We start from the raw sequence: 21,465 nt of genomic DNA, 5'->3' as shown, positions 1-21,465 counted from the left end.
CAGGCGCAGCATGTGGTGTTTTAACATGGAGCTTTAATTTACAGCATTACTTAACACTGTCGGAAATGAGGGATTAATCTACAAGGCTTTACAATAGCAGTGATTGGACTTTTGATCTGTGTTTTACTGTGTGTGTGTGTGTGTGTGTGTGTGTGTGTGTGTGTGTTTGTGTTTGTGTGTGGTACAGGGAGCTGGAGCTGTCATCTGTGTCTCAGACAACTGAAGGAGAAGGCCTCAGCCTACATCACCCTCACTTAATCTGTGGAGCTGCACCTCATCCTCTTGGCCCTTCATCCTCTCCCAAACCACTTCTTCATTACCCCTCTCTGTGCCTCAGCTGCCCCCCTCCTCTTCTGATTTAGCCGCCAATTCCTGTACAATCCGTCCCTGTGACCTTTGACACGACTGAGCACACAGCACCCACAGAGCTGCACCCATTCTTGAACGCCTCTCCAGCGGCAAACCAACCTCCGTGCTTTTGTGTGACTCACATTCCCTGATGCTTGACCTGAACCCCACCACCTTTTCCTGCTTTGTTTCAACAGAGGAATTCATCTGCTGACAATATGTTTGCTAGCAAGACACACACTCCAGCCTGCCAAGGGCACTTCAGAGGCATACTACTCCACAGGAACCCTCTTAAGGGCCCTCGGAAGACCCCTAATGATCTTCAGCTGCAACTCAGTCAAGTAGTGAGTGAGAATTAATAGGATGGATAGGTGCCGAGGACAGGGCTTGGAAGACCCTGGATAACCATGGAACACTAGGTTTCAATGTTAGCCAACTGTGAAATATACACCTAACCAAAATTTCATTTTCGCCCTCTGTCCTTTACCCTGTACAGTAGAGCTGGGATGTTGAACTCTGCTCCACTATTTGTCTGCAGGGCTCTCTGCCCTGTGCAGTTTCAAAGGGGAGTAAATTGTACAGAATTCAGCTATCTACGCACTCTTCGAAACCCCCCTCACTGGCAAACAATGAAAATTTGGTCAGGAACTCAGACCATCTTTGACCTCACTTCATCCTCTCTCCTTGCATGGAGTTTTCACAAAATAACGATGTATTTTGATTTTGACACTGAAGGTTTTAGTGTTCGGATGTGATCCTCAGAGGACAGAAGAGACGGATTTTTCTCTACTCAGCTATCTCTGATCAAACAGTGTAATAAAAACTGACAATTTAGCCTTTGCATCTCTCACAAATCCTTTGCCTAACCTTTAATCACCTTTCCCTTCTATGAAACAATGACTGTGAAGCCAATGTGAGACTGACATGCTCCTGGTGCTTGGTGTGTACTATTCTGTGTTAAGAATGTAGGATTGATGTGTGGGCAATGCAGAACTTTGTGTGGCCCATAAGCCGAGGCCTAAAAACGTATTTTTTATGATTCGTTTTTTCATTTTGTTTTTTTTCATTTGCATGTTATTTTAATTCTTTCAAAGACTTTTAATTGGAATTGAAAAGAAAGCACACTTAATTCGCAATAATGTATTTGTGATATGAACTATTTTGGCCCAACTGGGTGTGTTTTAAACTCTGTGTGTGCCTGTGTGTGTGTTTGTGTGAGTTTATCTGAGCACTACAGTAATTGTAGCCAGCTCCATGCTAGGTGGTACCCTTAAAGGATTTGAATAGCATGAAGGTACTGTGAATGTAAGGAAATTAAGCATTTCCCGTTCAAAGGTGGTCACAAGTCTCAAGTTTGGCACTGAAGTAATGAGTTGTATTTTGACATTTTGGGCAATAGAAGTAAAAGTCAAAGTGTAAAAAATACAAGTTATCGGTTTTCTGGCGAGTTATGTGCCAGTCTATTTCTTGGAAGAAAGTCACTGTTCCCATCAAGCACTGGTCTTCCACATAACCCCCAGTAAAACCACGAGTTGTAATCTTTACCCTTTGGTTTTTGTACGGATTAAATAGATAAGAAATAGACAAGACACCTTTAGAGGTGCAGGTAATGTAAGTGAATTTACCTTTTTACAAAGCCAGGCTAGCTGTTTTCCCTGCTTCCAGTCTCAATGCTAAGCTACACTAACAGTGTCCTGGCAATATGGTCAATAAGTACATTTCCTAAAATGTCAAACAATTTCTCAATATCAAGTTCAAATCTTAAACATTAATATCTAAAAAGTCGTGATCTCCTTGCCAAATATAATGTCAGTTAAAATTAACTTCACAGTAACATATTCATTTGATTTATCACTATGATTGACACTTTTTGTATGTTTTTCCTCTATTTCTCTCACAACCCTCATTTTACTACATGACATTTAGGACAACATATCTTGGATAAATATGAACACAATACACTGACTATGTTAAGAGTCATTGATTTTTATCTTAGCATAGAGGCTAACTTCTTTGGTAGTAGCTTAAAGCGATACTCCACCCAAAACTCAACACCTGCCTTAAACACCAAACCACTTCTGTAACTTAATTCACTTCACAAATGTATATTTAGATCTACACAGTCATTGTATCACCTAAATATGACTAAGTACATTGCTTTCTGTTTGACACTGGCCAAAACACTCGAGCAACATACAGAAACTTAATATAATTTTTTACCTTTGGGCTTGGCGAGGGTACCAAAAGGCTAAAGTATAAGTGAAGTGAATGGTGCTAAACTCAAAGTCCCAAGTTAAATTAGCATGCTAGCTTGCCAACACTGTTTCCAAGTGAAAGTTTCTTTTAGCACCTTTGTGTCCTGCAAAACATGAGGTTTTGTGAGAGTGAAACTTTGTAAGAAATTTTGTTTAAAAAGAATCCGCTGTCTAAAGGTCTGCTCTGCACGTTGGACTCCAGTATAATACATTAGCTTTTAAAGACCAAGCTGAAATAAATCTCTTTTTTCTTTTTATCCGAAAGGCCCATTATGTTTTCCTCAACCAGTTCGAGTGAACTTCTCAAGGCAACTTTAATGGGCACATTACAAGATAGCTGAAGTGCAAATGCTGATCAAGGAGGATGTTTTCCACATTTCTGAATGATTTGATAGTATAGAGAAGGCATCCATGCAATGATTTTTGAGGTTTAAGTTTGAAGACAACAGCTGTAAATAGTGGATTGAATCAAGGGCAACAAATTGTCATTTCAGACATTTCATATTTTTGTGTACATATCAAAGTATGAAACAGGACAAAACCAGGTTGGTTTTGGTTTGAATGAACAACTCATTTTAATGCTGCATCATGTCTCTAAATGGAAACTCGCAAGATCAGATGGCTTGTGAGAACACACCTGAACTGTAATTGTGTTTGCCATCTGATACGGAAAGACATTAGGTGCAAATACTGTGCCACCCCTCAATTCAATGTGACTCCACTGATGCATGAATGCTGCCTGAAATGTTTCTGATTTTGCATTTCGATATTGTCAGTATGGATGAGAAATTACCTTTAATTTATGTGCATTTCATGTTTGTTTCCCTATTTAATTTTGTAATATCTGTCTTTTCACATTCTGCACAGCTTGGCTGCATTTGCTCCCCAAGCGTGTTTATGCCTCTTCGTTTACATGTATGTGTGTCTGTATGTGTGTACAACCACTTATGATTACAAACCAAAATAGTGAATTAGTATTATTTTTAAGACATATTCTTCTCAGTGGAACCACTTGCATAGCACAGTATTGCTAGAGGATTGTAATCAGTACAGATGACAACAGTGTACTTGAGTGTACACATTGCACTTAGATAAAGAAGAATGCTGTGTCATTCTACACTGTGTTAAGTCAGTGTTGTGTATGCCAACAAAACCAGTAGTATCCAATCAAAAAATGTGAATTTCCATTAACCAATCAGAGCTGACGTTTAGAGTTGAAGTGTGTTTTAGTGGATGTAGTTTGAGGATGAAACGGATGTTGATGATGATCAATAATCGATAATAGAAACGTTTGTTTGGTAGATGGATGGTGATGATGATGTCAATGGTGACCGCAAAGCCTTTCTATTGGTTGCTTTCCTGGCACTTAATAGGAGGAGCATGGTGGATTCAAACTCATTTTGATTGTACTATCCGGGGAGGGTGGGGAAGCCATGTTGGTGTTTTGGAAGGGTGGGTATCGGTGTGATTATTAAATTAAACTTGAACCTTTCCTTCGTAAAAATGGACAAACCAAGGTGGTGTTGAGGATGTATGTTCAGGGGTAAAAAAAGAAAGAAGCTGCACCAGAAACCTCCAGGTCTCAAGTTGACGCCATTAGCCCAATGTCCCCCTATTTTAGGCTGTTGGGGTTGGTAGACCAGTGAATTGAGACTTCGGGCCACTCCAGGCTTCTCTTGTAAATTGTCATTCTGTGATCTTGCTTGCACTTTTTTTTCATTTACCAAAAATAAGAAAGTAATTGTAAGATTGTATGTGTGTGAGTGCGGGTGCACTTTTTATTTCTAATCATTAAATTTTTTAAATGTGATTGTCTGTTGTAAACAACGCTGGATAAAGATGGGTTTTTAATTTTTTTTTTTTTTTACCTTGAGAGGAAGATGAAATCTTCTTGGCCTTTTTTTATCCCCCCACTCCCCCAACCCCCCCACCCCCCGTACCTGGGAATGCTTTGAAATGTGGACTGTGACCACATTACTGTCATCAACGCTGTCAGTCATTCTCTGTAAAATTCATCCGACTTTCTCAATTTACCCAGTTTTTCTCTCTTCCCTCAACTCATTTTTTTTTCCATTAAAAAGATGAGATTGAAAAATGACTTCTACTTCTGTGTTGTCATTGCGTGTGTGTATTTGTGCGTTTATCTGCTCTTGTTCCTGTAATGCAAATCACTGAATATGTGTGTGTTTTGGGACAGCAGTCAGTCTGTCTGTCTGCTCGCCTGGTTGTCTGTATTGTTCCTAGTCCATTTTATTTTCCTTTTTTTTTAATCAGGAAGAAAGGACTTTCTAGCCCACACAATACTTCCCTTACATGCAGTTATACTTTTGGGCTAGGAGCTCAGGCCAACTCAAACTATTTCTTTCTCTTTTCACTGCAGATAACAATCTATCAAATCAGTTTGTTCAAAGTCAGCTTTCAAACCTCAATGGCTAATTATTATCTTCAATTTAAACATACTTCATTTTTTTTCTTATGTTGAAAATGGAACAAATTGGCTATGAATAGAAAAATGATTAAGGGACAGCATTGGTTTGCTTCTGTAGCTGGCCTGGAATAGGAGTCACATTCTCTGCCATTGTTTTTCAAACAACAATGAAGAAGAGAATACACTTTACTATTCAGGGCAGGTACAGTTTTGCTATTTGTGATGTATTCCTGGAGATGAGACATTCATCATAGCTGCTGTGTTGGCCAGACCTGGCTGAGCAACAGCACCAGGGTGAAGTCAAGCTGATCAACAATTTCGTTTTTTCCTTCCCTGCTTCCTTCCAGAAGCCAGACATCTGAAAACTAATGCACACTTGGTTCCTTAGGGGAATATAGGTATTTTTTAAAAATATACTCTGCAAAAACCAATTCCTCCATCCATCTTTTGGCAGAGCTCCAACCACATCCAAAATCCTACACTAGACCCTCAACCCCCGCCATCCTGTGCATACAGAAACCCACACACTCTCAGACATGTGTGCACACAAACGTGTACTTTCACACACATACTGTACAGTATGCACATGCACACACAGCCTAGAGCCCCTGTCTTCTTATGAGCTTCATTACTCTGACCCCGGTCTCCCTTTCATGTCTCTGAGGATGTTTATGCATTGTGTTTGAGTGTGAGTGTGTGTGTGTGTGTGTGTGTGTGTGTGTGTGTGTGTGTGCATGTGTGTGTGTGTATATGTGTGTGTGTGTGTGTGTGTGTGTGTGTGTGTGTGGGGGGGGGGGTAATGTGTTTTCCACTCAATACCCAATACAATATGTGTATGTATATTTATTTAGGCTCAGAATAAGCACAAGTGTGCTTTTATGTGACCATGTATTTGTGTGTTTGTGAAAGGATATGTATACTGTATGTCAATGAGTGAATACTGTACTATGTGTATGTAATGTATGAATGTATATGTGTGTGTGTGTGTGTGTGTTTTTTGTGTGTGTGTATGTGTGTGTATGACTTCTCAGCCAATTACCACATCTCCCAGACAGACTGAGACTGCCTAGGCCCTGCCAGCCAATCAGAGAGGGGCTGCGCACTGCCAGGCCGGAGGTTGTTGCTATGGGAACCAGAAGGCCTGTTTGCATGGTGGCTGATGGAAGAGTGATGGATTACAGTAATGGGATGTAGGGAAGGAAGAAAGGAGGAAGATGGTGAAAAGGGGAGAAAGAAATAAAGAGGTAAGGTATAGAAAGAGGTGAGGATGGGAGGAAAATAAATAAAAAGTGAGATAGAAAATAGGGGAGAGGAAAGGAAGGGGCAAGGGGAGGTGTCGAGGTGAGGAGGTGTGGAGAAGGAAGGGAGGGGAACAGACTCATACATAAAGATAATGGAAATGTATGAATGCATCTGAAATGAAGCAACTTAAAAAGATGAAAAAAAGAAAGAGAGAAAATGATAAATGGGGAGTAGGGGGATATTGGGACAGGGGTTTGGGGGTGTTGGAGGGGGTAGTTTGTGATTGAATTTCTCTTCTCTTTTCTTATTCTGTCTGGGATGAGATGTGTGTCTGGCCATCTGTCCTTGGAGCAGACAGAGAGGTAAGTGTGTGGAGAGATGCAGTCTTACCTTTTTGCCTCCTCAGCAGCACTGCAGAGATGACTACTTTCAGTATCTTGAATTATAATAAGAATTAATGTAATAAGGCTAAAATAATGCACTCCTGTAAGTCATATGGAATCTTCCATCTGGATATGTTTTGCCAAATGCCACCTGTGTAGTGGAAATCGAATTGCAGGTGCCTTTTCCCTGTGCCCCCAAAAAATATGTATAAATAACCATTGTGCTTTGTTGTGCTTGTTTTGGGTCCCAAAGATCCCATTGCCATATGTGTAAAAATTAAAATGGGAAATTCTGTGTTTATTTTACCTGTATTTTTTTCTTTTTTCTCAACCCTTTAAAATTCAATACGTAGACAAGTATTGAGGTCCTTTTGCTACAAACTGTGGACTTGCACACTTCATGAGGGTGCCAAAATACATAAATTACCATAAAGTATTGTTTTTACATTAAATAAGTGGATATTTTATTTTGAATGTGAACACATAAACATTTATCTTCCTTTGGTTTGGCAAAAAAAAATGTAGAGACAAAAAATGTAAAGTTTGTTATCTGACATATAAGTTATGGAGGTCTCACTCCCTGGCAGTCCTCTTCTGAACACAGTGCTGCATTAGACATACTGTCTGCTAAAAGCAAAACACTGTGAAAATTCATAATATTTAACCAGGATTTACAGCTGATGTCTCTAAGACTCCAAACATGAGTAATACATGACTTTCCATTGCAGACTTCTTAAATATATTATAAGTTCAAAATTATATTTACAAGTTATAAAATTAGGAAACGTGATGAATTTTCAAGCTAATCCGTTTTTTTTGAGAAGTTGAAGAGGGAAACCATTCGGGTTATTGTAAGTAATAAATGTATTTTCGTCCACATCCAGTGACAAATTAAAAAGCTGACTTACTAACCTCTGATCAATAATCTCCACTACCCACATTGGATCTATATAGCCCAAAGGCAATTAACAGTCAAAGTGGTTAATTAGCAGTCTAATCAATCAAGTGACCAGGATCAATGTAAATCAAAGCATGTGGTTTCCTGGACGCATACTTTAAAGAGGTTTGTATTGAAAGGTGAGTTCAGAAAATTGCTGACAAGTGCCTTTTAACAGCCTGTAAACGGTGATTCTTGTCTCCTGGTCTGAAGTCTCAAACACCTACAGTTTTCTTGTTGAACCACACTGAGTTCTCTGTCGCTGACAGACAGTGACTGAGGCTGATTTTGAGTCAAGGATTAGACTTAATCTGTGTCTGGGGAACACAACTCCCTGTGATCTTTTCAAGCGACAAAGCGCTAGTTAAGTCTAAAAAGGATGCAGTCCAGGCAAATTAACTTCTGGACCAAATTTGAAAACATGAAAGACTAAACTAAACACTGAAATTCTTCATAGTGACAGTTTGATATGTTCTCTTGTCATTCAGAGTATCATCTTTAAAGATTATCTGCCACAATGCTCACTTTAAAGGTGTGTTATGTCTTTGAAGACATCCTTTGAGACAAAACTGTAATTTACTTGTTTTTAGTGTTGATAACACAGCCTATCAGTGATTGGATCATCAGTTGACACAATGAGTATTTTCCAAGTGGATGAACACTTGAATAATCTTCAACAAAAAACAAAACAGAAACAGACTTCAAAAGTGAACTTGAAATCATAATTCAACACTGCAATCTAGTGGCGGACTTCAGCAACAACACCTGCCTTTTATCCAATGCAAATGAAGAAAGTTGTAGCTGCTTTACCTCACAATCAACAATCAATACAATACGTGCAAAGGGAAGAAGGAAATCCCTAATTTGTAATGAAATCTTAATTAATTAATAAAAAGATCCAATGCTTATTGTTTCCTGTGATTGACATTTGCTTATTTGACTACTGCTGTTTGAATGTACAAATACATTTTTTTAAGGTTATCTTTTTGGGTCATTTTTGTAGGCCTTTATTTGACTTTGTGAAATGGTAAAGAAACGGGGGAATGACATGCAGGAAAAGGCCAAAGGTTGGAATCATACCCGTGGCTGCTGCAGCAAGATCTGAGCCTCTGTACATGGGGCGCAAGCTCAACCATGTGAGCTATCCAGGCGCCCCTGAATGTACACACTTCTGACCACAGCCAACTTTGTGAATCAAATGGTTCTGGTTCGTCCCATTTTTTTTAATTATCATTATTAGTCCTTAGTTTGGCTGCATTTTCTTCCCTCTCTGGATGTTTAGATTATTTACTTCGGAAATTAGATAAAAAGTAAAATAGTATGGATCATTAATCACTACGTTAATCTCATTTCCCTTAATAATAAAGCAATTACCCTGAGAAAACACGGTTACAACATTGTATACTGCCGTTTACTGTCTTGTCGTCATGTACTATGAGATTTACACTGACTGGTAAATGTGAATAATTAACGCCAACAGAGTAATGGGAGAATACAAGCTGATTAAATACTGTAATGCCACACACTTATCATTAATGTGTGTGTTTTCTCTGGCATCAATCCGCCTCTGTGACTTTATTATTATTATTATTTATCCTTCAGTGGGACTGTTTTGATCCAAACAAAGTTTAAGGACTGACAATATATTTATAATTCCTGTTACTATTCAGTGTTGCCTGTAGGGAAACCCACTGTCAGATTTCCACCAATTTTGTCGGTTTAGGGGCAGCTGTGGTCAGCCACGACACAATGTCCACAAACTAGCTTCAATTTAAAGTTGCAATTAGACTTCACATTTAGACAGGGCAATAGACTCAAACAGAGGATCATTTGGTTGCATAGATGACAGCAATAATCATATTTAGTTGAAAGATGGATCTGTACTGGTCAACCTAGTCTTGCTTTTCCAGAATCTTCTCCAAAGCGTTCTACAGGAGTCTGGCTGTTCAATTCGGGGATGGAAGGAAAACATGTTCTGGTTTATTGGCATTTAAAAAAAAAAACAATCACAATCATCTTGGGCAGTGCCACTGCAAAATAGGCTCGAAAGGAACTTTTGTTGCTGGAATATGTGTACGTTTCAAGTTAGTTTTGTCAGAAAACTCAGATTGGACAGATAGTCTAGCCAACTGTCTGGACTTACCCTGCAGTGATCTGAGAAAAGGTTAACCATAGTCCTCCTAAATCGACCGGAGTTTAAAATTCCAACACAAAGGAAGGCCAAGGCTACGGAGATCCGGCCTAAATGAGAGAAATCCGGTGGATTTTCCGGCGGCAATGAAGCAATCCCGTGAGTGGCACGTCAAGGATAAAGACCATGGTCCATAGGGTTATCTATAAGTATTAAGATATTAAACTACACTGTGTTTTGAAATTGTAATGAATTAGCTGCTTTGCATAAGAAAAAAATATGTTAATAAGTAGGAAAATTTACATTTTGTATTTAAGGTCGTTTTATATTTGTGTTGTAAATTCCTGTATCCAATTTCTGTATTCTGGTGTACTGCAGAAGAGATGTGCGACGTGTTTTAATTTTGGGAGGTCTCATGAGAGCAAGTCTGCTGATGTGTTCTTGAGCAACATGGAGATCAGAATCAGAATCAGTTTTATATGCCAGGTATGAGGACACATACAAGAAAGTTTGCTTTGGATTGTATTGCTCACAATGTGCTTACACATACAAAACAAACAACAAAACAAACAATAAATACACACTATAAACAGAAATAATATTGAGACAGGTTGAGACAATAGTGCAATGAAGAGTGCAAAGTTTGCAGGAGTAATAAGTGGAACCAAAAACAGACTGATCTGACCTCCTGACCTCTCTGGGCACACAGAACAAGGCGAGGCAAGACTATTTGTGTTGCACATTTTAGCAACAAGGCAACTTAAATTGTTTACAAAACATCAAAAGCAAAAAAAGCAAGTTAAATATCTTCTTCACACATTTGGAGCAGTTTAGTGTAAACTCAGAGAACTGGGAGGAGTCCACATGTGAGGTTCGCCAAAGCTTTTGCTCTGATCGTGGGAAATACAACACGTGAACAGTTATCTCGGTGTTACCTGTGAGTGAATCTGCCAAAAGCACATGTTGTAAATTTTCCAAGAGGTCAACTTAATACCAAATAGCAGGAATCAACATCAGTGTTTTTGTGTTATTAGAACACATTTTTAGAGTTAACACACATTTCACTTGAATGTCTCATCTCAGCATCACCACAAACTTAGACTCCCTGTCTGACTTACTGTAAAATGACCTTTCTCCACATAATTAGACAGTTGCTAAAATAGAATGTTGTGTATTGGAAATTTGCTTGATTTCATACAGTGTTAGGCAATACATGACTTGAGCCTGAAAACCACTGGTGGTACTCAGATCAAAAGTAAAAAATAATTAATGAAGAAAAACGGCATTGACAGTGCATGAATCATGATTACCTTAGGTTAATATTAATCATGCATAAATGTGAAAACATGATTTTAAAATGCTTTAAAACTAGTGGAAGAAGTACTCAGATCTTTAATTTAAGTAAAAGTAACAATATCACAGAGTACAAATACTCTGTTAAAAGTAAAAGTCTTGAATTTGAAATTTTACTTCCTAAAGGTACATTAGTATCACCATCAAAATGTACTTACAATACCAAAAGTAAATGTACTTATCAAGAATGGCCAATTTCAGAATAACGTTTATCATGTGTTGTGGAAGTTTCTGTTCAGCGAGGGAGGAATTTGTGTTGAAGAAGAGACCTTGTTGAAACCTTGTTTTTGACAAAAATCAAATGATGAGAACAGCTTTCACAATGAATAGAGTTACAATATGGCAACTGTTCTGGTAAATACAATCAGTAATACACTTCTTTATATGCAGTGCCCCCAGAGGAAAACCAACCCTTGTTTGGAAAACAGTTTAATCTCAAACATAACAATCAGTGGACCTCAGGCAGACATCGGAGCTCTTACGTATTTCTGAATCTGCCCCTCGTGTGTCCAAGTGTCTTGACCGGTCATTCTATCTTAGCTGAAAAAGAACATCTTGTCTCTTGGATAGGCTCTGGTCTCAACCTGGGACCTGCTATGATAAACACCGCTATAGGCAACTGTTTCTGTCAGGCTCCACGTCATCTATTCTTCAATGAAATGGTGTGGAGTCATAACAAACCCAGTTGTCTCCCATCAAGGAGAAACACACAGATGACAGATACAGAAGTCATATACTCTGAGAGGCATTCGAGATCTTATTATGAATTGCATGAATTAATATGAAAATCATTGGTTAAATGTAATTTTCCCATTACACATGTTATTGGATTCCAATTATCGATGCATTTATATGTACATCACTTCAATGTTGCAGCTGGTGAAGGTGGACCTAATTTTAATAACTTGATACTTTTGTGAATTTCTAAAAACTAAAGTTATCAAATTAATTAAAAAGTAGCAGGACATGAAAATACGCAAGTAAAATGCAGTTGGATGATATGAAATAACATGCCCTCTTCATGTACAGTATGTTATTTCACATCTTTACAAATCCCCCTGGGATTCATATCTTAGCAATGCTAATATTGGCAATGCACATATCATTGTTCCATTTTCCCACACTCTCTATTGGTCATCCACATCCACACCTTATGTGCTGCCCAAATTCTGGTTCATCGCAAACAACTATCAAGTGTTAATAATAGTTCAGATAAAAGCAAAGGCCAAACAAGGTGAAAGGTGAGGAGAGCTCATACATAAAAGGCCAGTTTCTGCTCAGGGCAGATTGTGGCGGCAGACAGGTGCTCCTGCAGGTGAGTGGAAACAACTAAAATAGAAACACAGAAACTACAAAAAATATGATCGACTACGCTAATCAAGTAAAATTACACACACTACATATTTGAACAAAACATGTATTTACAGGTTTATCTTATGTTCTATGCAAATCTTTGTCTTTTTGTCCAGGATGCAAACCTTAGTCCATTTGTGCGCTCTTCTCTTGCTTGTCATCTCTGTCCATGCAGATGTTGTTGAACGTTTTGAGGTTTGTTTCCTTATAACTTTAAGGAGCATTAAATCTGTGTGTGTTGTTTAATTGACTCACTTTGGACTTTGTGTTATTTTTTTCTTCATCCCAGGATGTTCCAGAATGTATGAAGTACTTCTACAAAGAGAAGGTACCAGAGTGGGGGACTTCTACACCCGGTGCTGCCCGTCTCTGTCAGCGCTTCATCAACAGGTAGGGAAAGTGCGGGAACTGGAATTTAGACCTGTATGGTGCAATATACGTTAACAATATATGTTAACATTTTAGAACTGCATTGTATTGTAGTTCGTTGTAAACAAAGTGTAATAATAAGTGTAATCATTTACAATATGATTCTTAAAAGTAAAACTCTGACTTTTGCCATCCTCTTACTATTTTTCAGCATTAAATGTTATTTACAGCTTAATGTTTCATGCTTCTCTAAATCACTATGTATAGCATATAATTAATCTTTGCTCCACCAGGTACCACTTTGCAACGCTGTACGACACCAACCATCGTATTGCTGTCTATTCTGCCTATCATTTCCAACCCAGCAATGGAGGTGGCAGAGAGAAAAGGTGGTTTGTAGAGCCTCAGGTTAGTGTACTGGTGTGTACTGTATGTGGTAATATACAGTATTGATATGGTCAAAATCACCAGAAAGTTTCATAACTATCAAGTACGGAGAGGACAGTGTAATGTGCTGACTGTGCTGTTTCTGTTGTTTTTGGTAGAATTTGGATTGTAAAGAACAAACCATGTGCATAATGCATTGATAAATGTTAGTATTCAACTTATAGCCCATGGTGCCCTGCAACCTGCCAAAAATATTCTTCTCCACAATGAAAATAAATTGACACACATTTAAATAAGGGGCCAAAGTGCAGTACAAAACATGAAAATAGAGTTTGATCATATACATATAAAGTCACATAGGCCTAGTGGCAATCCTTCTGTTAAGTGAAATTAGTTTATAAGTCAGTTAATTTGAAAATAAGGACTTCACAGAAATATGAGTTATGGACCTTTTTATGTTGATTCATTTTATTTGGTTATTAATTTGGTATACTTATCAATTCGCCCCCAGCTTTTGTAAAAGTGGACCCCAGGCAAAGCCAGTTGGGTACTCCAGCTATAAAAAGCCCAGTGACAACTGCTATATGTTTAAATCTGAGAGTTTTTGCCTAACAGCTGGTAAGAATGTCTTGGCAAGCAGAGATGAAGGATGGGTACTGGCTGGAGAAAGACCACCCTGGGGTCTACCAAGGAGAGAAACAGGCTTTGAATGAGGACTACACACACTCTGGCTTTGACCGTGGTCACCTCAACCCCAACGGACACCATGCAGGTAACGGAGGTTGAACATTGTTGATTTTTGGGATTGAGGTCGGTAGGTGGCAGTAGCCACCAGGTGAAGGTGTCAGTTGAGTTACAAAAGGGGGGGATGTATTAGAGACCTCCGATACAAGCAGAGGTGGAAGAAGTATTCAGATATTTTACCGGAATAAAAGTTGCAATACTAAAGTCTAAAAATACTCTTTTACAAGTAAAAGTACAGCATTCAAATCTTACTTCAGTGAAAGTAAAAAAAAGTACTAGCATCAATATACTCAAAGTATCAAAAGTACAAGGACATATTATGCAGAAAGGCAAATTTCAGAACAATGTTTATTATATTAGTGGATTATGATTATTATTGCTTAATGTTTAAGCAAAAAATTTCTTTGTTGCAGCTTATAAAAGTGGGGCTAGTTTAAATCACATAATATACTGCTGTGAATAGTAAGCTATAATAATACTAATAATAATAATAATAACAATAATAACAATAATAATAATAACAATAATAATAATAATAATAATAATGATAATAATAATAATAATACATCATCATAATACATCATAATACATCATAATAATACTTCACAATATATCATAATATATACGTATTGATGTATATATTGTATTGATAATTTAAATCTGTAAATTGTAACTTGGAGTCAAAGTATGAAGTAGCTTAAAATTGAAATACTCTAGTAAAGTACAAGTGCGTACTTGAGTACATGTACTTCATTATATTTTATCACTGGACACAAGACGGAAGGATTATTTTTTTAAATCAATCCTTTAATGATCTTCAATGAAAGAAGGGATTCTTTCTGGCCAGTGACATTCCCACCAATTCACATACTTGTCATTTAGGATCAAATAATATTGACAGATGTAGAATAACAGCCTTCTGCATCTAAACATAATCCTTACAAAAAAACATTGCATTAATCTATGTCAACGCTGACTCATTAAAGGTAAATTTTCTTTAAGGTTTTTGGTCTCTATGGTTTTATCAGTTGGGTGTCTGTAGTGTCTGGTGTCATAGCAACCACTGGGCAAGTACACTATGGGAGGCTACAGCCAGATTCATACTTGGAATCTTATCTGAGTCGTAAATCATAAAGATCAGTTCCTATTAAATAGGACCCTTGCAGATGCATACAGTAACTACTAATTGCCAAGTCTGTTTCATATTAATATTCACACATTTAACATAGACAAAAGGGAATTGCTCATAAAATGTGTCCATGTTTTATTTACTTGGGATCATGAAATTCATTAAATGAATCCTTAATCTGCAGCAACTAAATATTTAATAATCTCAAAAAATGATCATGAGGAAACAACCCTTTTAAAGTAGTATTTTGTTGAAATTTTCAAATCTGGTAGAATAAGAACGATCCAGCTACCAGAAACTGTAACTTTATTTCTAGCAAAACATCCTGTAATTCTCCATTCCTCTTACAGTCCCCAGCCGCAATGCCACTTTCACCCTGACAAATGTGGTTCCTCAGAACCCCAAGCTGAACCAGAACGCCTGGAGGATCCACGAGTCTCAGCTCGCTGACCTTTTCCGGGACAAGTGCTCTAAAGCCTATGTGCTGGTTGGTGCCATTCCCTCTGCAGACAACTGGATTAAGAAAAACAATGTGAAACGTGTCAACATCCCAGACTATTTGTGGAATGCCTACTGCTGTGTGGACAACAATGGCAGACCCATTCAGAGTGGTGCTGCCGCAGCGAAGAACACAGAGGACAACTGGGTGGAGAAGTTCTCTCTGGATGAACTGGGAGAATTCCTCCAGCAGTTCTCCACAGAGACAGTAGGGGAGCTGTTTTACAACAACTGCAGGGCATAAAGGATGACAAAGGGACAATGAATCCAGTGTTGATTCCAATCCCCCTTTAATGTCATTACATTACATTTTGTATAACTACTTTTTTTAATGATTCAAGTGTGGTAATACAATAAAAAATTATTGATTTTCATTACATTAGATTAGACTCATTTAGCTTAACACTTGTCCAAAGCGACTTACAATAAGTACATGCAGCCGTGAAGATCCCAACCATAAATTGCAATAGTCAAGCAAGTTCATAAAAATCATGAAATAAGCAAAGCTTCCCCAAATGCTTCATTTGAAAAACACTGTCCACATGGTGTACTGTGTAATACAATTCAACAGCTTTGATGAATCCCTTATTATTATTATTATTCAACCATAACAATGAAAATAAAGTAACAGTTATGGTTGAGTCGTTTTCATTGACAGTAAAGACAATTATCAACATATAAAAATGGAAAAAAGTAAATGTTTCTGCCTTATGCAAACACCGCCTAAATCAGCCGTCATGTACTGTACTATATTGTATTAACGAATAAATTCAATTATTATTCTTGTTTTGTCAAACAGATAAACCACCCCTTGAGGGTTACAGTATAAACACAATCCAAGAAGCAATTACAAGAATTATTGTAGAAGTAATTATGTAAGCTATAACAATCTGATTGCACATGCTTACTTTCCCACAAAATAAACATCCAAATGGCTTAAAAAGTATTAGAGTAGATATGACCCTCAAAGAAGACCTGACATTTACCTCATTCAATTGGAACTAGTAATTAGTATACACTGGCACCCCTCTCTCTGCACTTTTAATCAGCTGCAGTCTAAAATTCATTCATATTTGTGCATTGGGTGGTCACCCCAGGGAGGCAGGTTGGAGAGTTTCTCCTCAGTGGCTCCATTAATGGGCCAGCCCCAGGCCTTAAAGAATCCCGCCAGGTTCATCCCAACGGCCTGGGAGAAAGTCTCAGCATACAGGTTCATCTTTCCGTTGTTGTCACTGGGACAGTCGGTAATTTTGTGGTAGGCATCAAACACCTTTTTAAAGGCATCCCAGCCAAACTTTCCTTGGAGCTGCATAGAAGTAAACAGAGGTTGAGGGAAATGTGAATAGATAGTGGGTTGATGGAGGAATGAAAGTTTATGAGAGAGTTAACACGTGACCTGCAATAAACTAAATAAGTCTTAAGACGCTACATTAGACAAATGTCAACGGGCCTGTCCAGACTGTAATGTTGCTCGGTCCGTATGTCAATAACCAGAATATTTTATCAACAGTTATTGGATGGATAATGATGGAATTTGATCTAGACACACAATGAATTATAGCTAAAATCACTGACTTTAACAAGCTGCACCATATCAAAGTTCTACTTCTCCAATGCAAAACACCTCTACTTCCCCCGGAATAAAGGAAGATGGGAGTTCAAGACCTCTCGTAAAACAATCTAAGCAAGATGTTCCAAGGTCAGCCTTCCTACTGGTTTAAAATTACGAACCACCTCATCGCTGAACATGGTGTTCATTATGCACAATCCCTAACTAACACAAAAATCTGATAGGCTGAGTTTACTTTGCTGATAGGCCAGGCAATCCTGAAGAATGTTGTGCAATACTGAGGACAAATTGCTTCACATTGCTGTTTAATTCACTTGCATTTCTTGCCTGTGTACAGTTCCAATTTTAGATAATGTTGACGCCAGTGTGACCCAAGCATATTTCCTCTGCAGTATGTAAAATGCAGTAATTCTCTTTCACCTGCAGGTATGTCTCCAGGGCCACCCATTCTATCCACTCCTCGAGTTTCTTTCCCCCTTTCACATACTTGTCTACGCATTTCTTCCGCTCTGTTAAGGTCATATTTTGATGAGCCTGCAATGAAGATGTTACACTCATTATATTATAATGTTAACCAAGGGGAAATAACAGGACTAAAAAACAATGTGATCACAGACAAAAGATACCCTGTTGTTAATGTATCACATTACATACACTTACAGACCTGTCTTTTCTAAACCTAGGTCTTTTATCTAAAATTAAACTTCAAAAAATGTACTTCACCTTTTCCCTTTTGAGCCCCAGCACCTCCTCATGAACGTACACTGACCACAGGTTACATGTACAATCTGTGGTGTGTGGTGGGAACTCCCAACAGCTTCTTTGTTGGTTGTGTCCCAGTTCATGAATTTCTCCCCACAGGCCTTTGGTTCTGGCATCAGCTGGTCTCACCAGCTCATTTGCTGATTGTGTGTGGATCATGACTGGATAGCCTGAATGCATCCAACCTGGATGGTAAGAAATAAGTAACACAAATAGTGTTACAGGTATGTATGTTTACAGTTCTAAAGCTATTCCAATGAGCTTTACGATCGATATCTCCCAACACATCCTCTGGAGTGACACTCATACAGTTAGAGAAGAGTTTCCATTTAATATTCAATGAGCTCACCATTGTGCATGTTAAACATATTTAAATTAAAAACATTTTCAATTAGAAGTTGATATTTTAAAATGTTACATATGCCTTTTACATGTGTTTTCAATAATTGGTAACAACTAATAGTAGTAGTACTAGTAGTAGTAGTACTAGTAGTAGTAGTAATGGTAGTAGTAATGCTTGTCAAAATCACAAAACTCAAGATAACATACAATGTTACTAATAATACAGGCCTATTGAGATCTTTCAAAATCTGCAAAACTAAATTCTTGTCATTATTCCTGGCTTCATGCTGTTCAAAATTACAATTAATTACAACAAAATGTATCATGCCTAATAGTAAGTCATAATCCTTAACAGAGATGGGAAGTAACGAAGTACAAATACTTCGTTACTGTACTCAAGTCGATTTTTCTGATATTTCTACTTTACTTTACTATTTATTTTTGTGGCGACTTTTTACTTCTACTCCTTACATTTTAACACAAATATCGGTACTTTCTACTCCTAACATTTTACAAAATTGGCTCGTTACTTTAGTTTTTACAAGAGGTTGTTATGTCGGACAATAGCGCGGACACGCGCCATACACCGCGAGCGGGTGCGCGCGCGACACGGAGAGAAAAGTGAGAGAAATGAAAAAGAGACAAGCTGTCCGGAGGATAACCAGCTGAGATTGTGTGTGTGCGTCTTTGACAACTGTAAGTCGTATAACTCATGTTGTCAGTTCACTTAAGCCTGTTTTTGGTCTATAGTTCTTCACATTTAAAGTAAGTTAGCTAGTGGTTTTGGTGTGGTCTCCACATGTTAGCTAGTGGTTTTGGTGTGTTCTTCACCTGTTAGCTAGTGGTTTTGGTGTGTTCTTCACCTGTTAGCTAGTGGTTTTGGTGTGTTCTTCATCTGTTAGCTAGGTTGCACGTTGATCTTAATGAAGCATCAACAGTTTCACCAGCTTTATTCGCATGAGTTTTTTTTTTTCAGATACTGTGATTCAATTAACAAGTGGATGGAAATTTAGCTAGAAAGAACTTGTCTCAGTCTGTGTTTTAACAGACACACCTGGGGCCAAACTGGACACCAGAATCAGGTTTAATCCAGTCCTAATCTAGTTCTCAACTTTCACATGATTTCACTGGAGTTATCCTTATTATTGTTTACGTCATCAATACCATATTCAGTCTAAATGGATGGGAATACATCTACTGTACGTTGCATTTGACGCACGACTAAGACAACTCTACAGATTCAGCATTGTGCATTAATTCACAGCAAATCATTGAGGCTTGATGGCGCTAACGTTAGCACATAGTAGTATGGAGGGCAACATCATATAAAATGAAGAAAACAGCAAGACATTCCCATCATCCTCAGCCTTATCTGAGAGAGATGTTTGAGACAGTAGGCATCAAGAAGGACTCCTGGCCAATGTGCTGGGGAACTTCTTCATTAATATCTGTTTAGTCATTCATATTTTAATCCTTTGTTTTATTTCCAGAAGCCATATTTGAGCACACATATAAATGTAGATTCATTTACATGTTAGGGGGAAAGATTTAAAATAGAAACTGGATCTGTGACTTCTCACAGAATCACAACTAAATTCATATCTTGCTAATAAGTCAGAATCTTATTAACCTGGAGTCCCAGTCTCTGTCATAATAATCATTTATGTTATGTTTTAGTTGTTGCCAGACATCCATTTAAAATGTAGCCATTGCCATATAAAGACGTCTCCTCCATGTCTCCTGTTGTTCCTAAGCATCTCTCTAGTAACGTCTGTGTGCTTCAGGTAGCTTTTGCAAGGCTACTTTTACTTTTATACTTTAAGTAAATTTCCAAGCCTGTACTTTTTTACTTCTACTTGAGTAAAGAAGTTTAATCAGTACTTCCACTTTTACCAGAGTATCTTTTAACACAAGTATCTGTACTTCTACTTAAGTACGGAAAGTGAGTACTTTTGCCATCTCTGATCCTTGAGCAATAAACTTGTTCACCCACTGTAGATCTTAGATTTATACAGCAACAACATGGGATCTGGGACTGAAAGACTGAAAACAAAAGCTATCAAACCTTTTCTTCTTCAATTTAATAATTTATAAATAGGTTTTAAGGGTTTAAAAAATGGATGCACCATTCCCCTTTTACGCAGTGAAGAAATCATTAGATTGAATATGGGTGAATGTGACAGCAAAACACTTACCAGCAGAAATCTGCACATCTGCTACAAAGCGTTCTTTACGGACAAATTTGTGTGGTATGACAGCCAAATCTGCGACACCCTTCATGATGTCATTCCAAAGCGCTGCCACCTCATCAATGCGCTCCAGGTCTCGAACCACATCTGATGGTACAGTAAGGATGACGTTGTCAAACTCCAACTCTGCCCAGGGTGAGGGAGCTGTGCGCAGCAACGACCAATCAGCAGCTGTTGTCACACCTAAAATGGACAAAGGTTGGGTGTTGGGGTGAAATCAAAACAGAGCTTTGAATTATTGTTATTATTCATCAAAAGTCCCATTGTAGGCAGAGTATACAGCATGAAGTCCTAATGCCAATAACAAGCATGTTTCAAAGAAAACATTCAACACTTCTACAGCACTAAATGCCTTTCATGAACACAAAGGGCTGTGAATCTATTGAAAGGAAATATACAACCTAGAACAGATACTTGGTTCCTAGGCAGTCTGAGAACTGCAGCATGATGTGCATTGGATTCTCAATACAGTGTTTTATGGAGTAGGTGACACACACTCACCAGACTTGTAATAAGGAGCAAGCACTGCCATCTGCACTATGACCTCTGCCCCCTCCACCTTTGTGTTAGATGGAGCCACCAGGTAGATGAGTCCTCCCCACAGGTTCGACACCTGCATTTTCTTTGTGGTCACAGGGAATTTTTCACAAACACTTGGTGCTCTGTTCAATGTGTTAGCCTTCAGTATGTCTGTTTGACAACCTATCTGGATCTAAGGAAGAAAGGGGATGTGTCAATGCCTTGAAAACCTGTATGAAAAGTCTACTGCACTGTAGTAAGATTGATCAGTAGATGCATATGAGTCATTCGACACAATACAGGCCAGAATAGCATAAATAAATGGCTTCATGAGAGGACAGTATATAGCATTTTAAACCTTAAGTGCTCATATTATGCTCATTTTCTGGTTCATAATTGTATTTAGAGGTTGGACCAGAATAAGTTTATGTGGTTTAACTAAAAAAAATGTATATATATATATATA

The 21,465-nt window shown here is 38.1% G+C and overlaps 3 protein-coding genes across 5 annotated transcripts in view; 2 read left to right on the top strand and 1 right to left on the bottom strand.

Moving 5' to 3' along the window:
• dpf1 (D4, zinc and double PHD fingers family 1) overlaps positions 1–2,860 on the top strand; it is a 42,279-nt gene extending 39,419 nt beyond the window's left edge. For both annotated transcript variants that reach the window (XM_034868144.1, XM_034868143.1), the window contains exon 12: positions 188–2,860. In XM_034868144.1, the coding sequence (XP_034724035.1) occupies positions 188–258 (71 nt within the window). In that variant the 3' untranslated portion in view covers positions 259–2,860. The remainder of the gene's footprint in view (positions 1–187) is intronic.
• A 9,301-nt stretch (positions 2,861–12,161) lies between these two features.
• si:dkey-243k1.3 (endonuclease domain-containing 1 protein) lies at positions 12,162–16,258 on the top strand. 2 transcript variants are annotated; one of them, XM_034868152.1, is made up of 6 exons: positions 12,162–12,392; positions 12,547–12,625; positions 12,720–12,820; positions 13,093–13,219; positions 13,802–13,958; positions 15,410–16,258. In XM_034868152.1, the coding sequence occupies exons 2-6, from the start codon at positions 12,548–12,550 to the stop codon at positions 15,799–15,801; spliced, it is 855 nt and encodes a 284-aa protein (XP_034724043.1). In that variant the 5' UTR covers positions 12,162–12,392; position 12,547; the 3' UTR covers positions 15,802–16,258. The 2 variants fall into 2 exon arrangements, with proteins under 2 accessions (XP_034724043.1, XP_034724044.1); XM_034868153.1 differs by having other exon boundaries at positions 12,167–12,392; positions 13,093–13,207; positions 15,410–15,801.
• A 79-nt stretch (positions 16,259–16,337) lies between these two features.
• zgc:162193 (TRPM8 channel-associated factor homolog) overlaps positions 16,338–21,465 on the bottom strand; it is a 42,004-nt gene continuing 36,876 nt past the window's right edge. Inside the window, 4 exon segments of the mRNA XM_034868107.1 lie at positions 16,338–16,863; positions 17,548–17,661; positions 17,851–18,074; positions 20,427–20,663. Coding sequence (XP_034723998.1) covers positions 16,621–16,863; positions 17,548–17,661; positions 17,851–18,074; positions 20,427–20,663 — 818 coding nt within the window. The 3' untranslated portion in view covers positions 16,338–16,620.

This window comes from Etheostoma cragini, chromosome 3 (assembly GCF_013103735.1).
Source record: "Etheostoma cragini isolate CJK2018 chromosome 3, CSU_Ecrag_1.0, whole genome shotgun sequence".
Taxonomy (NCBI): Eukaryota; Metazoa; Chordata; class Actinopteri; order Perciformes; family Percidae; genus Etheostoma; species Etheostoma cragini.
This window is presented reverse-complemented; position numbering and strand designations above follow the sequence as displayed.